Source organism: Molossus molossus, unplaced genomic scaffold (genome assembly GCF_014108415.1).
Source record: "Molossus molossus isolate mMolMol1 unplaced genomic scaffold, mMolMol1.p scaffold_m16_p_1, whole genome shotgun sequence".
In the NCBI taxonomy this organism is placed as follows: Eukaryota; Metazoa; Chordata; class Mammalia; order Chiroptera; family Molossidae; genus Molossus; species Molossus molossus.
In genome coordinates, this window is record NW_023425344.1 from 129,928,244 (window position 1) to 129,943,705 (window position 15,462).

At 34.4% G+C, this 15,462-nt stretch overlaps 1 protein-coding gene across 2 annotated transcripts in view; it reads left to right on the forward strand.

Moving 5' to 3' along the window:
- The window catches only part of KIF5B (kinesin family member 5B), a 53,460-nt gene that overhangs the window by 12,433 nt on the left and 25,565 nt on the right, over positions 1 to 15,462 (forward strand). For both annotated transcript variants that reach the window (XM_036252979.1, XM_036252988.1), the window contains exons 3-10: positions 10,856 to 10,929; positions 11,944 to 12,048; positions 12,580 to 12,628; positions 13,192 to 13,247; positions 13,342 to 13,429; positions 13,586 to 13,710; positions 14,612 to 14,716; positions 14,996 to 15,141. In XM_036252979.1, the coding sequence (XP_036108872.1) occupies positions 10,856 to 10,929; positions 11,944 to 12,048; positions 12,580 to 12,628; positions 13,192 to 13,247; positions 13,342 to 13,429; positions 13,586 to 13,710; positions 14,612 to 14,716; positions 14,996 to 15,141 (748 nt within the window). The remainder of the gene's footprint in view (positions 1 to 10,855; positions 10,930 to 11,943; positions 12,049 to 12,579; positions 12,629 to 13,191; positions 13,248 to 13,341; positions 13,430 to 13,585; positions 13,711 to 14,611; positions 14,717 to 14,995; positions 15,142 to 15,462) is intronic.

A 15,462-nucleotide genomic window follows, 5' to 3' on the forward strand; every position in this document is an offset into this window, starting at 1 on the left:
TGATGTTGGCTGTAGGTCTTTCATATATGGCCTTTATTATGTCGAGATATGATCCCTCTATTCCCACATTGCTGAGCATTTTTATCAGAAATGGATGCTGGATTTTGTCGAATGGTTTTTCAGCATCTATTGATATGATCATGATTTTATTCTTCATTTTGTTTATGTGGTGTATCACATTTATTGATTTGTGAATAGTGTACCAGCCTTGCATCCCTGGAATGAATTCCACTTGGTCATGGTGAATAATGTTTTTGATGTATTTCTGGATCCGATTTGGTAATATTTTGTTTAGGATTTTGGCGTCTACGTTCATCAGGGATATTGGCCTGTAGTTTTCTTCGTAGTGTCTTTTTCTGGTTTTGGAATTAGAATTATGCTGGCCTCATAGAACATGTTTGGAAGTCTTCCTTGGTCTTGAATTTTTTGAAATAGTTTGAGGAGAATGGGTGTTAGTTCTTTTTTGAATGTTCGGTAAAACTCCCCCGTGAAGCCATCTGTGCCTGGGCTTTTGTTTGCTGTGAGAGTCTTGACTACCTCTTCAATTTCCTTAGTTGTTATTGGTCTGTTCAAGTTTTCTATCTCTTCTGGGAGTAGTTTTGGGAGACTGTGTGTTTCTAGAAATTTGTCCATTTCGCTTAGATTGTCGAATTTGTTGCCATATAGTTGTTCATAGTAGTAGTTAACGTTTTTTTTTTTTTTTATTTCCGTGGTGGTGTTACTTCTCTTCTTTCATTTCTGATTTTGTGTATTTGGGTTCTCTCTCTTTGTTTCTTGGTGAGTCTAGCTAAGGGTCCATCAATCTTGTTTATCTTTTCGAAAAACCAGCTCTTTGTTTCATTGATCCTTTGAGTTGTTTTTTTGGTCTCTGTCATTTATTTCTGCTCTGATCTTTACTATTTCCTTCCTTCTAGTTGCTCTGGGGTTTTCTTTTTGTTTGCTTTCTAATTCTTTAAGTTGTGACAGTCAATTAGAAATTTTTCTTGTTTTTTGAGGTAGGCCTGTAGTGCTATGACCTTCCCTCTCAGAACTGCTTTCGCTGCATCCCACAGATTTTGTGTTGTTGTGTGTTCATTTTCATTGGTTTCCAAGAAGTTTTTAATTTCTTCCCTGACTCCTCGGTGACCCATTCATTGTATAATAACATGCTATTTAGCCTCCATGTGTTGAAATGTCTTTGCATGTTCTTCTTGCAATTGACTTCTAGTTTCATGCCATTGTGATCTGAGAAGATGCTTGATATGATTTCAATCTTCTTGAACTTGTAGAGATTTAGTTTGTGTCCTATGATGTGGTCTATCTTTGGGAATGTCCCATGTGCACTTGAGAAGAATGTGAATTCTGTAGTTTTGGGGTGTAATTCTCTGTAGATATCTATTAAATCTATTTGGTCTAGTGCTTCATTTAGAGTCTCTGTTTCCTTGCTAATTTTTTGCCTAGAGGATCTATCCAGTGCTGTCAACGGGGTGTTGAAGTTCACTGCTATGATTGTATTGTTGTCGATTTCTCCTTGGAAGTCCTTCAGAAGATTTTTAATATATTTTGGTGCTCCTATATTGGGTGCATATATGTTTATGAAGGTTAAATCTTCCTGTTGGATAGATCCTTTAATATTATGTAGTGGCCTTCTTTGTCTCTAGTTATGGTCTTCATTTTGAAATCTATTTTATCAGATATATGAGAATTGCTACCACAGCTTTTTTTTGCTTTCCATTTGCTTGGAAAATTTTTTTCCATACCTTCACTTGCAACCTATGTGAGTCTTTTGTTGTGAGGTGTGTCTCTTGTAAACAACATATAGATGAGTCATGCTTTCTTATCCAATCAGCTACTCTGTGTCTTTTTATGGGAGCAATCAATCCATTTACATTTAAGGTGATTATTGATATGTACTTATTTATTGCCATTTTTGTTTAGTGTGGTCCTATTTTTCTTCCCATTTCTACTGCTAATTACAGCAGTCCTTTTAACATTTCTTGCAGTGCTGATTTGGTGCTAATGTATTCCCTTAGCCTTCTTTTGTCTGGGAAGCTCTTTATTTGACCTTCTATTTTGAATGATAGCCTTGCTGGGTAGAGTAGTCTTGGATTCTGATTCTTGTTTTTCATGACTTTGATTACTTCATGCCATTCTCTTCTGGCCTGTAGTGTTTCTTGTGAGAAGTCAGCTGAGAGCCTTATGGGGTTCCCTTTGTAGGTAACCTGTTGCTTATCTCTTGCTGCTTTTAGGATTCTCTCTTTGTCTTTAATTTGTGGCATTTTAATTACTGTGTGTCTTGGTGTGGGTCTGTTTGGGTTCTTCCTACTTGGGACTCTCTGTCCTTCTTGAACTTGAATGCCTTCTTCCTTCACCAAATTAGGGAAGTTTTCTGTCACTAGTTTTTTGAATATATTCTCTATCCCTTGCTCATTTTCTTCTTCGGGGACTCCTATGATGCGAATATTATTCCGTTTCCAGTTGTCCCACAGTTCTCTTAAGCTGTCTTTCTGTTTTTTAATAGTTTTTTCCTTTTGTTTTTCTGATTGGTTGATTTTTTTCTACCCTGTCTCTAATTCACTGATCCGGTCCTCAGCTTCCTCTACTCTGCTTTTTAAACCTTCAGTGTGTTTTTCATTTCTGATATGTTATTTTTTATCTCTTCTGGATGGTTTTTAATTTCCAATTGGCTTATTTTCAGTGTCTCTATGTCCTTACTCATGCTGTTCAGCTTCCTCAAGATCATGGCTCTGAATTCTAGCTCTGTTAACATGCTTAATTGCTCCACATTGATATCATCTTCAGTGGAGGTCTCTTGCTCTTTCATTTGGCTTCTGTTTCTGTGTTTCACCATTTTGGCTACCACTGTGGGCTTTGGAGCCTGTCAAGTTTTCCCTGTGGGTGTTGGTGTTCTGCTGTTTGTGGCTCCCTCTCCTGTGTTTAGATGAGCGATGGAGGACCCATGTTAAACACCACTGTCATGTCTTACTTTCCTGGTTAAAGTTGCCAGCCCAGGAAAGGTACTGTTATCCTCTAGCTTTTTGCCTGGAGGCTAGCAGTTGAGGTTACTTGATGCGTTTTGGTTTGTCAGTTGATTGAAAATCTCCCTCAGGTGCTCAGTACAAGGGGTTTTCAGGAGGGTGGGGCTGATGCTGGTTGTTAATGAGCTTCAATTAGCCCTTCAGTGGCCCACAGGGTGGGGTTGGATCTCCGAGGGTGGGGCTGCTGCCTCTCCCCAGAGCCCTGGGAAGGAGCATTATGGCTACAGTCCTGTGTGGCTGCACTCAGCAAAAGCTCTGAGTGCCCTCCATATCCTGAGTGTCCTGACACAGTTCCAGTCCAGTCACCCTCCCTCTGCTAGAGCACACGGTGAGTTACTGTGGCTTTTTTAGCCTCTGTCCCGGCTCTGCACTGTGGAGCAGCTTCGGATTTTAACCCGAGGACGCTGCTCCCAACTAAGGCCGCTGTGGAGCTGCTGACCGTTGGCTCCCAGCCCCCATCTCGCGCCTTCACAAGCCTACCGGGATGGAGTCAGTGTCCCTCGTTATATGGTCCTCTCAAGCTGCTTTTCTGTTGCTTTTTCCCATCAATTTGTCTGTGTTGTAGTTGTAATTCCAGTTTGGTTCTGGGAGACGGTCTGTGTAGCTTCCGTTCACTCTGCCGTTATTTTTCTGTATCCAGGAGAGTTTCTAAGGTAGCAATTTTAGAAATACAGCAGCTTGAGAATGAAAATAAGATGGCCAGACAGGTTTCTAAAAAGTAGTCGATAATGACAGTCTATCCTTCTTCCATTTCATTGTTATTCCTACCCAAAGACTTAACTTGTAGTCATCAGAGAAATCCTTGAGGAATTTAACACAGGTCACCAAGGGTGAGAAAAGTAAATACATTCCAGTTAATATATTAAGTTATACTAGATATTTTTTAATCTTATATTTTTGAAAACCATAGAAGCCTAAGAGCTGAGAGGGTGATATTTCTTCTCAAAGAAATCTTACAGTTAACTACCATTATTTTATGATTTATTCCATTTTTTTGACAACTCTAATTGTTAAAACGTTTTGCTTAGATTGGGGTAAATTTTGTCTTGTAGCATTCACCAGGGAAGTGAGGTTCGGATTCAGAGTTTAGGATTTAGTAGGAGCACAGTTTAGCCAGTAACAGTAAAGAAGGTAGAGTTTATTGATTGAAGTAGGTTTATAGATGTGCTGGAGGGGAAAATGTAGATGTTCTCTTCACATTAATTTCATTTTGTCTGTGATATGGGAAGCAAAGTCATCACAGAGTGAGAATGGGAGAAGAGGTTCTAGGAAGAGTTTGGGGGAGGAGATTCCAGGAAAAAGTATGAAGTCAACTGTCTCTCAGATTAGAGTGAATGCATTAGGGAAATGTGGCAATATTGATTGCAGGCAGCATTAAGGGCCCACTTGAGGTTAGCTGCCAGCAGAGTTGAATTTACCCAATTGGGGTTTTGCCAGGTGAGTACAAAAGAGGAAGAGAGGGCAAGAAAATGAGGATGTTGTCAAGGGAGTGGTAAACCAGGGAATCTGAGTTGGGTGAGAGGAAGGGGGACATGAGATACAAGGGACAATGAAAAAAGGTGGTACGATTAGTGTGTTATATATATATAGTCTCAGTAGAGTGAAAAAATTGTTGAATTCAGGGTATTAGAAGGAGTAGTGAGAGGTGGATACTTGAAATTGAATTTAGAGAGGCAGTGCAGTTAGTAATGAAAAAGTCTAGAGTATGACCCTAGAGTTGGCATCTGAAGGAGTAAAGAATACGATCATGGAGAAAATTGGGTCAAGGTCCTATGAAGCCAGGGTATTTTAGAGGGGTCATCTACTACATGGACATTGCAACCATCAATAATTAAATCAGGAATGTTATTGATGGAGACAGTGTGCTGGATTCTGAAATCTTCATAAAATGAGGGAGCAATAACTTGTGATTCTGTAAATGATTGCAACAAAGAGGAACCAGTAATGTCATCTTTAGTAGTAATCATTAGTTTTCCATGATGGAACACAATATTATTACAGTCTTTGTGATGTAACATTTGTTATCAGTGAAACCTAATATTACCTTAGCATTTCCTAATACTATAAAGTTAATGATTCAGGCTCATGGGCAATTTAAATGTTCAGGTATTTTTCCAAACATGAAACCCCAATCTACACTTGAGTATTGAAGTTTTTAATTTAAGTGCAAACCTTTTAAGTGAAATTCCATTTTGTTCTTTTAGATCTTAATGATATTTTGAGTTTTATTTTTATAATTATCTTACTAGGGATCTAAGTTGACTGTCAGCATGTTTGATAAGTCTATTATGGTGTCAAGGACATTTAAGGTCTTTAAGGACATTGAAGTTTGAAAAAATGCTACTTTAAGTCATTTATAAAATGCTTAATGGGCCATGGTCTTTAGCCAAATCTTCTAAAAACTGAGTAAGGTCATTGGCAGTTAATTAAATCATACTTTATATTCAACCAACTTCAGATTCTCTTACCTGCAGTTATCTAATTCCTAGCTTGTCCACATATCCACAAGAATATGATGAAAAATTTGGATTGTTTTATGAAATCATGGTACATGACCCTGATATTTCTTTAATATACCACTTGAGTGATCCTGTCCAAACAGGAAATGAGGTTAGTTCATCCATAGTTTTTACTTGGTGAAATTTTGGTATCTTGTCTGCAATACCTAGAATCTATCATTGTTCTCTTATTTGGAAAGAAGTATAACATTTACAAGGTACTCATCTTTTATTACATTTGTTGTCTGTGGCTTTTAAAACTTACATACAGTAGCTATGAAATTTTTATCCATGGGATGTCATTCTCTTATAACTAAAAACTCAGACTCATTTAAAACTGTTCTCTGGCTGTCCTACCCATCTCATCTTGATCTCTTGACAGTGTTTATTCTGTTGTTCCACTTTGAGATAATGTTGTACAAGATGGTAATAAAATAAGAATACCTCTGTTTTATGTCATCTGTTAATATTTTATCTTTTCTAGGTAATGCAGGTCTCATTCATTATTCTTTTTCTGTATATTTTGTAAGCTTTTTTTAGGGCTTGAGTTTTTTTTTTCTTTTTGTAAGACCCACTTATAGTGGGTTTTTACCTTTCTTATACTATTCTAGTGATTTTTATCTCTTGTATATCCTCAGTTATGTAGTCCTTTAATAATCTCATACTTTGCCCTGGCCGGTTTGGCTCAGCGGTTAGAGTATTGACCTGCGGTCCAGAGAGACCCAGGTTTGGTTCCCGCTAAGGACATGTACCTCGGTTGCAGTTTGTCCCCGGCCCTGGTTGGGTCATGTGGGTGGCGACCACTTGATGTGTCCCTTTCATGTCGATGTTTCTCTCTCTCTCTCTCTCCCTCCCTCCCTCCCACTCTATCTGAACAAAATATCGAAAAATGTCCTCGGGTGAGGATAAAAATAAAAATAATAAATAATAATAATCTTATACTTTTGAAATCTATTGTCCTGAAGTCTAGGGTACATAGTTCTACTCCTTTTGTTGTTTTATTCCTTTTTACAATTCTAAGGTGACATAATTTTTTTTCCTGAAATTTTTCATCCTTTTCTCAAAACGTTGATCTCTTTTACTTCACCAGCAAATTCCTGCTTTACTGTTTGGAATCAGGTTCTGAATAGCAGTTCTCTTCTTTGCACTATGGTTAAGCCTCGGCTTTGGAATCAGACAAACCTAGATCGAAGTCTAGGCTTGGCCACTTTCTAGCTATGGGGTTTTCAGCAAGTTACCTGACCTTTCTAAGTCTCCATTTCCTCTTCTGCAAACTAAGGGTACTGTGAAGATTTAAAAAGATGATTCTTGAAAAGTACGTCACTCAGAGCCAAAATCAGTACACAATAGATATCAGTTGCTACTTGTTTTCTCTGCCTTCTGAGGAGGAAAATTGTTTTTCTTAATTTAATCAACTATAATAATACTATACTCATAGCCTAGAATGTTTTCACTCCACAAAATTATACTTCAAACATTTGTTACAACAGAAACTTTGTCACTATCTCTTTCCTGCTTCTTTGCCAGCTTTGTAATTTATGTTAGAAAAGTATCACCTGGCTATGACTTTTTCTTTTTATCTTCACCCAAATGCTCTCATTATTTTGGAGGATCCTGGATGTAGTAGCTAGCTAGAGGATCTTGTCCTGGACAAAGATATGAATGTGGCAGAGTTGCCAGTTAAATACACAGATATAAGAAGAGAGATGGGGTAGAGGAGGTGGTGGATGTTGGTGAGGTGTAAGGACAGTAAACCAATTAAATACATGGTAGGTTGAACTTGGGACAGTTGTTGGTGAACAGATCAGGTAGAAGGGCCTAGTTAGTAACTGTTGGTAGACAAAAATCAGCAAAATGATGGGCCAGCTGGTATTTCATCTGAGCTCTGGATTTGATTAGCAAGTTACCAGGAATGACCTGAAAGCTGCTACTCTGGGCCCCTGACGGTCTACTGAGGTTGCAATTGTTTCATCAGTTTCTGTATACGTATATAACTTTGTGTAGATTTATTAGATAGATTTTTTTTCTTTTGAACAAGGTTTGCCCACTTGTATTCTCTTTTGAATTCAGAATCTGAGCATTGTCTAAAAATTTGTTTCCGGTGTTCAGTACATGCTATATACCAGGCATCATACCAGGCTTCAATATGTTCCTGTTTTCTACCACAGTTTCCTGACCTACACTGTCTACCAGTGAATCCACATTTAATTATTTCAGCTGTAGCCTCCCAGATATTTATAAGTACTCGTGTTACTTTATAATATATTGTAGTGGTTAAGAGCATATCTTGAGTGGTTAAGAGACTGTCTGGGTTTGCATCCCAGCTCCATCTTACTAGCTGTGGAACTATAGGCAAGTTACTTAATCTCTCCATGCCTTAGTAAAATGGGACTAACTAAAAATAAAACCTTGCACGGGGTGTTCTAAGGATTAAATACATTACCGAATGAAAAATTATTCGAGTCTGGCACATTGTATGCTGTAAATGTTAACATTAATAATATTATATGGTGACTTCTAATTCTTAGTTTTTCCGTAAGCAAACATTTGCTAAGGAGGAAGCTAAAGTTCAGAGAGCTTAAGCTACTTTTAGAAAGTGATATGCTCTTGTCTCACTTGCTAAACATGTTTTTCTTGTTTACAAAGTAAGAAAGAAGTAATATTTGTTCATAGTTGTTCACCTCTGTTTTTCACGGGAATATCAGAAGTATATTTAAAAAGGGGAGGAAGGCTTTAGAAAGATGCTGTCTGTTAGTAATGATGATAATCATTGCACAAGCATTTATGTTCCTACTAAGTACCAGGTACCGTGTTAGGAGTAAAACAGGCTAGCCTCAAAGTGTTCAGACGATGGTGAGAAAGGCAGACAAAGTGGCAGTTGTGGTATTACAGCAATAAGTATTATGATTATATCAGGTACTATAAAAATATGTAGGATGGGATTGTTAGCCAGACTTATTTGGGGGTGGGTTGTAGAGTTGGGTTGGAGGAGGAAGTAAAGCCTGATGAACTAGTCTTAAAGATGCATAAAGAGTAAGGAGAGGGAGGGTCGCCTTCCATGCAGAGAGATCACATGGACTAATGCATGCCCATATGAGAATAGTATCCCATGTGTGGGGAACAACATACATTATGGTGTGACTGTGAGGTCGAACCATATGAAATTGTCAGGTTTAAGCATTTTTACCAACAAAAATAGCAGTGTGAGGATGGAGCTGAAAAAGCAAGCAAGAGCCAGGTCAAAAGGTGCCTAATTTTATCTGATTACAAGGTGTGTGCTCTAGGATTTTCAAGTAGATAAGCATTATTTGTATTTTTTAAAAATCTGTACTTACTGTGAGTTTCATTGTATGTAAATTTTACCTCAGAGGAATAAAACTGTAAAATACTAAATTCTAGTTAATAGTAAATGCAAAGTATTTAGGTGGAAATATATTGAAATCTGCATTTTACTTTGAAATACATTAAAAAATAGGTTGGAAGTCTGGATACATGGTTAAAGTAAACAGTAAAATAATAAAATGTTAATGGTAGAATCTTGGTGGTGGTTATATATGGATGTTCACTGTACAGTTCATTCAATGTTTTTTTATATATGTTTAGATTTTTTAAAAATAAAAAATTGGGAGTTCAATCACTATAGAAAGCAAAGTCAGAAATAGATATTAAGTTAGACAAAAAGTGATTATTTTCCTAATTGATAAAAATTTTATTACTTTGGGGTAATATGTAGCGTATTTAGAAATCACCTAGTCACTACTGTATCCCTTGCACCCAGAGCAGAGCCTAGATCGTAGCAAGTGCTCAGTAAATATTTGTTGAGTATTCCCTAATCTCTGTAATCATAAAATTCTTAAAGTTATGCTTAAAGTCCCAAATATGAATGTGCTGCATATATTTTTTTTTATCCTAGGAGCCCTCATATAATGTAGTTTGATACAACACAAATGTACTAGGATGTCATATAGACTTATGCTACTAATGTGATCTTGGGAAAGTCACTTATTCATTCACCTACAAATTTTAATTACCTGTTGTGGTAGTTGCTAGGTAATTGAATCATATCATGGATGGACTGTTTATAGGTCTAACAAATTTTGGAATTTATGGTTAGGTTTCATGTGATTAATTAAAAGATACTAAGCAGAGAATGTGACATGACCATGCTAAGAATTGAAAGGGCCTAGAGCTTTTTACTCCAGATGATTTCTTCTGTAGTTTCTGATGGAAGTACTGCAATTCCATCTATTTTAAATGTGATTCTTGAAATTGTTTTGCTTTCTTTCTTAAAACAAACTATTTTGAAAGTTTTAAATATTTGCAGTCTGTAACAGTTTTATCAGAGAGGTAAGTACTGATACCCACTTTTTCTTATTTAATGAATATTTCTGTAGGAACTATATTACCTAGTTTGTGTTCAGTGTTAGGATAGTTTTTTTCCCCTTTAAAAAAGTCAATTGAAAAAATAAGGATTAGCTTGCTTACTAAGTTTTACTGTTACCATCTGCTATTCCCAACAGAGGCTTCTCTCTTTATTTAGGCTTTCTTTAGAGTAGAATGTAATTTCATAATATTTTTCTTGTCACCAAAACAAAACAAACTGAATCCCTGAAAACTGGAAATCAAAAGATCACCTTCTTGTTCACTTGTACTCCTTTTTTTTCCCCTCTTCAACCTAATAAAGGAAGATACTTTAATGTTAATAATAGATTCTGGGGTACAAAGGGGCTAGAAAATATATTTTTAATTCCACGGAACTTTCTAGTAATTGATTTGTTGGTAGGATTGGACCTGTTGTACTTTGTGTGTGAGGAATGTATGGGTTTGTGATATTTAACCACCAGTTAACCACCAATCAGTAGTCCTATTTCTAAAGCTAATTCATGTCTATATGTAAATTGGCAGAACATTTTTTTCTTTTAGGTCATATAAAGCTTTAGAATACAGATGTAATGATATTTGACGTGTACACTGACATAAATGATTATAAACAACAAAATTTAAAATGTGTTTCTTGTTAATCATAGAAAGTAATCTTGGCTGGAGAGAAAATAATTGCTTAATGGATCATCAAGAAAGTTACTATTAAATATATTATTTATTTCCTTCATTGCTTTATAAAACTTCCATGTACTAAATTTTGACTTTTGTATTAGCATATAAAGACAATCTGAAATCTTCTCATCATTCTTCCCACAGATAGTTTATTATGATTATTCATAGATAAGGAACAGAATTAATGTAATGTGTGTGTACATTTTTTAAGAGTATTTTCTTGAGTAATTTCTTAACCTTGCTTGAAAAGAATTCCCTAAAGTATTAACTCTTACTATCTTATAGATGTACTTGAGGGATACAACGGAACAATATTTGCATATGGACAGACATCCTCTGGGAAAACACACACAATGGAGGTAACATTTTGTAGTCTGTATTTGGATATAGTTTGCAGTAAAACAGTACATTCAGTCATTATTTGTGAAATAATTTTACCACACTTAAACATCTTTATTTACTCCTTTTATTTATTCTTTGCTTTCTCTCACATGAATAATACACAAATAACTTCATTGTTGAAATCTAATCAGTTTTTGAGTTTGAATAGTGATATTATATATTTTAAATCATATCTAGCTTTGTTTTATCAGATAGCATAACCAGAAAATTATGAAAATTTTAGAATAAATAGGAATCTTCTGTCACCTTATGAGAAATTTTGAGTGTTTGTATGTTTTCAGTTCTATTCAGATCAATTAATTTCTTACTCCTTTCCTTGGTCCCTCCCCCCTATATCTGCCACTCTTCTCCAATAAGAATGTCTCCATAATTATCGTTGCTCCTGTTAATAATAGATGTAGACCTGTTTGAGCTTTGCTTCTAGAAAACTTTTACCGCTGTCACAGAGCTATTACCACTGCTGCAGAGCATCTGCTTTTATCATCTATCTGAGATTACTGTTTAAAGTAAATGACAACTTATTTAATTCTCTCAACTCATTTTCATAAAGTCCAAGAACCAGGACATTTAGCATTTGCATGAATTGATTTGAAGAGGAAGATAATAATGCAGATTTATAAACAAAGAATCTAAAACCTTTTCCTAGAATATGTTCATTTACAAACATGGAAATTCTAAATCTAATGATTAAAAAGAAGGCTAAGATTAATTGGTAGTCCGTGTGGTTATACTTACATGTAACTTATCAAAGTTTTTGTATTTATTTATATACAGTATTTATATGTAACTTAGCAAAATGTGTAATAGTTGAATTGGGTTTTGTAGATACTTGTAGTGCCATTTTCACCAAAAAAAATGGCAACAATTACAATTCCTGTTTTCTATTGACTAGAAATTATACATTAAAAGTTTTAAATTTTAATTTATACTTTACAGTTTATTTAAGGAGTCTAGTTTTGTTTTCTGTTTAGGGAAAACTTCATGATCCAGAAGGCATGGGAATTATTCCAAGAATAGTGCAAGATATTTTTAATTATATTTATTCCATGGATGAAAATTTGGAATTTCATATTAAGGTAAAATTTGGGGGGAAAGACTGTATATTATTTTTATACCTAGAATAATTCTGTTCCAAAAAAAAATTACAAGTGCTAATTTTCTTTTAAAGACATTTTTTAGTACTTTGAGAATTATTTTATGGACAGATAAAGTTAAAGATCATTAGAGTTAGTAAACTTGAATTGTTCACCTGCCATTAAATGACCTTAAACAAGTCAGCCAAGTCTCCTTTGTCTTATCTTCCTTCATTGTAAAATAAAGGCATTTATTTTACTATGTAACTTAAAGGTTCTTACTACTCTAACTAGTCTAACTCATTTTAGATGAAGATATGTAATGGAAATTCCTTTTTAGTTATACAAGCAGTTTAGTGAATTTAGGTATTCTGGATAGAATATGATCTATGGCTGAGTTGTTGATAACTCTGTCCCCCTAGTCTAGATGGTTTCTGGCACTCATTTTCCAATACATATTTAATGAATAAGTGAATAAATTGTTTTATAATTTTAATTGGTTGATCTTTTTTTCTTTATTTCTTTGCTTTTTAGGTTTCATATTTTGAAATTTATTTGGATAAGATAAGGGACCTATTAGATGGTAAGTTACATTCTTGCCTTTTGATCATTTTAAAATAGAACATATTCCTTTTTTAGTAGTAGATGTGAGACCATTTCTTCATTATCCATATGAAGTTGACTTTAAAGGAAACAGACAGTTAACATTTTTTTCTTTTAAAGTTTTAGTTAAATGCCGTTTGACACATGGAATAACTTATTTAAAGCACATATTTATCAATGCTTCTTAAGTACTAACTACAGAGCATTGAACTGGAGTAGATCTGCCTGAGTTCTGATTTCTGGTCTTCTATTAGCTTTCAATTAGATACATTGTTTTGGGGCAAATCATTGAACCATTCTGGCTTATTGTTTTCATTTCTAAAATGTGGGTGGTAGAGGTTGGACTGGACCTAAAATTCTAGATTGCTGTATTGGTTTCTGTGTAAATCTACTATTTCTACAGAGTGTTATTTTAGTAGATGTTTTCATATTTTTAAAGTTTACCTATTGATATCAGGCTGCTTTGCAAAGGAAACAGTTGAAGTTCACAGCCAGTGTTAGAGTTTAGGAGTGTTGCTAATATTATTTCTTTTTCTTTTTCAGTTTCAAAGACCAACCTTTCAGTTCATGAAGATAAAAACCGAGTCCCCTATGTAAAGGTACTAATAAAATAATATAGAATGATTATTTAGAAAAGCCTTGAAATAAAAATTTGTAAGGGTATTGACATACTTTAAAAAAATTATTGTATAGGGATGCACAGAGCGTTTTGTATGTAGTCCAGATGAAGTTATGGATACCATAGATGAAGGAAAATCCAACAGACATGTAGCCGTTACAAGTAAGTCAAATATTTATTAACACTAGTTAAGGTACAAACAAAACTGCCTTAAATATCTTTATCAAATGATTAATTGTGAGATTTTTATGTTAATGCTTTAGAAATTATTAGTAAAGGAAAGCCATGTTTGTTTATAGTTGTGTAATTTCATTGCAGATATGAATGAACATAGCTCTAGGAGTCACAGTATATTTCTTATTAATGTAAAACAAGAGAACACGCAAACGGAGCAAAAGCTGAGTGGAAAACTTTATCTGGTTGATTTAGCTGGTAGTGAAAAGGTAAATTTTCATATATATATATATATATATATGTATGTATATATACCGAGCATTTTTGAGAGTTGCAAGCATTGATGTCAGTCCTTTATGATTATATAAACTGAATAATCAGTTATTTGGACCATAGTCCAATTCAACCAATAGGTGTTACCTTTGATTTAAGATGTATATTTCTATTGAGAACTTTTTTAGCTTATGTCATTATGAATTTCATTAGGTATCTTTCTCCTAATTTTTGGTATCTTTTTATTCATATTGGCAAGGGGTTCTCTATGAAAACTGGTAGCTATCCATTAGTCCTTTCTACTCTGATTGTACTTATTTTTTTCCTTTGGATAATTATTTCATTTTTATAGTCTCATATAATCTGACTCTAGTTTATGTCAAAATAGGATCAAATGTTTTCATATTGACCTCTCTGACCATTTTTGCTGTTCTACTAATTTCATTTCTTCTGATTAGAATAACATACCTGTTTACTCTCCTACTAAAAAGTCATATACATCCTTTAAAACCTGTCTCTATTTTGTAAATTCTGAGAGGTCATTTCTTCCACCAACATTGCAACATATTATTTTATCCTATCTTTAATATATGTATTTTACATTTTTAAAAAAGCAAATTTGCCTTTATATTTAAATTCAGTTTGTTTTCTAATGGTTTCATCAACATTAAAGGGTTCCTCTTGCCCAACTGGTGTGGCTCTGTGGTTGAGCATCGACCTATGTACCAAGAGATAACCGGTTTGATTCCTGATCACCTGACAGTAAACACTTGGCAAATAAGTCATGAAACTTTCATTTTCTTTCTTTTTTTTCTTGTTATTAATGACTTCTGAACTCTTTAGAAAATTCAGAGAAAATCATCTTAAAATTATTTATTTTTTTAATATGGTGGATAGGTTAGTAAAACTGGAGCTGAAGGTGCTGTGCTGGATGAAGCTAAGAACATCAACAAGTCACTTTCTGCTCTTGGAAATGTTATTTCTGCTTTGGCTGAGGGTAGTGTAAGTATATGTCTTCTATTTCCCTGTTCTTATGGGGAATTACTGAATTAATTGTGTGTGTGTGTGAGAGAGATTCATTGTGTTTGAGTCAGTACATATGAATTTGTTTTCTCTTAGAAATTTATTTTATAGTATTAGTATGTATATTCTAGTTCCCATCTTAATGTTAAACAAAATATCTGAAATCACTTTGTAGTTTTTTAAAAATAGCATTTTTATGTAATAGATATTATTATGTAGAAACCCATTGGCCTATGTTTTTTGTTTTTTTGTATGTAGACGTATGTTCCATACCGAGATAGTAAAATGACAAGAATCCTTCAAGATTCATTAGGTGGGAACTGTAGAACCACTATTGTAATTTGCTGCTCTCCATCATCATACAATGAATCTGAAACAAAATCTACACTCCTGTTTGGTCAAAGGTTTGTTCTTAAGCAAATACAAAGTCTGAACATAGATAAGCCTTTTGTTAATTAAATCTAGGAAAATATCAGGTAGAATATTACTCAAACAAGTGCCTTTTGTTAGTGTGTTAGATACAACTTTTAAATTGAGAGACGGATAGTATAAGGTCCATTTTTTTAGACTGCTTGGATTTTAATTAAGTTGTAAACATCAAAGTAAAATGATATATTTAGTCAAATTTATATGAGAAGCTTTAACTCTGCTTTAAAGAAAATAAGTATTTGGATCAGGTAATAAAATACCAGTCTGATACATATAATTGTATGTTAAACCTGTTG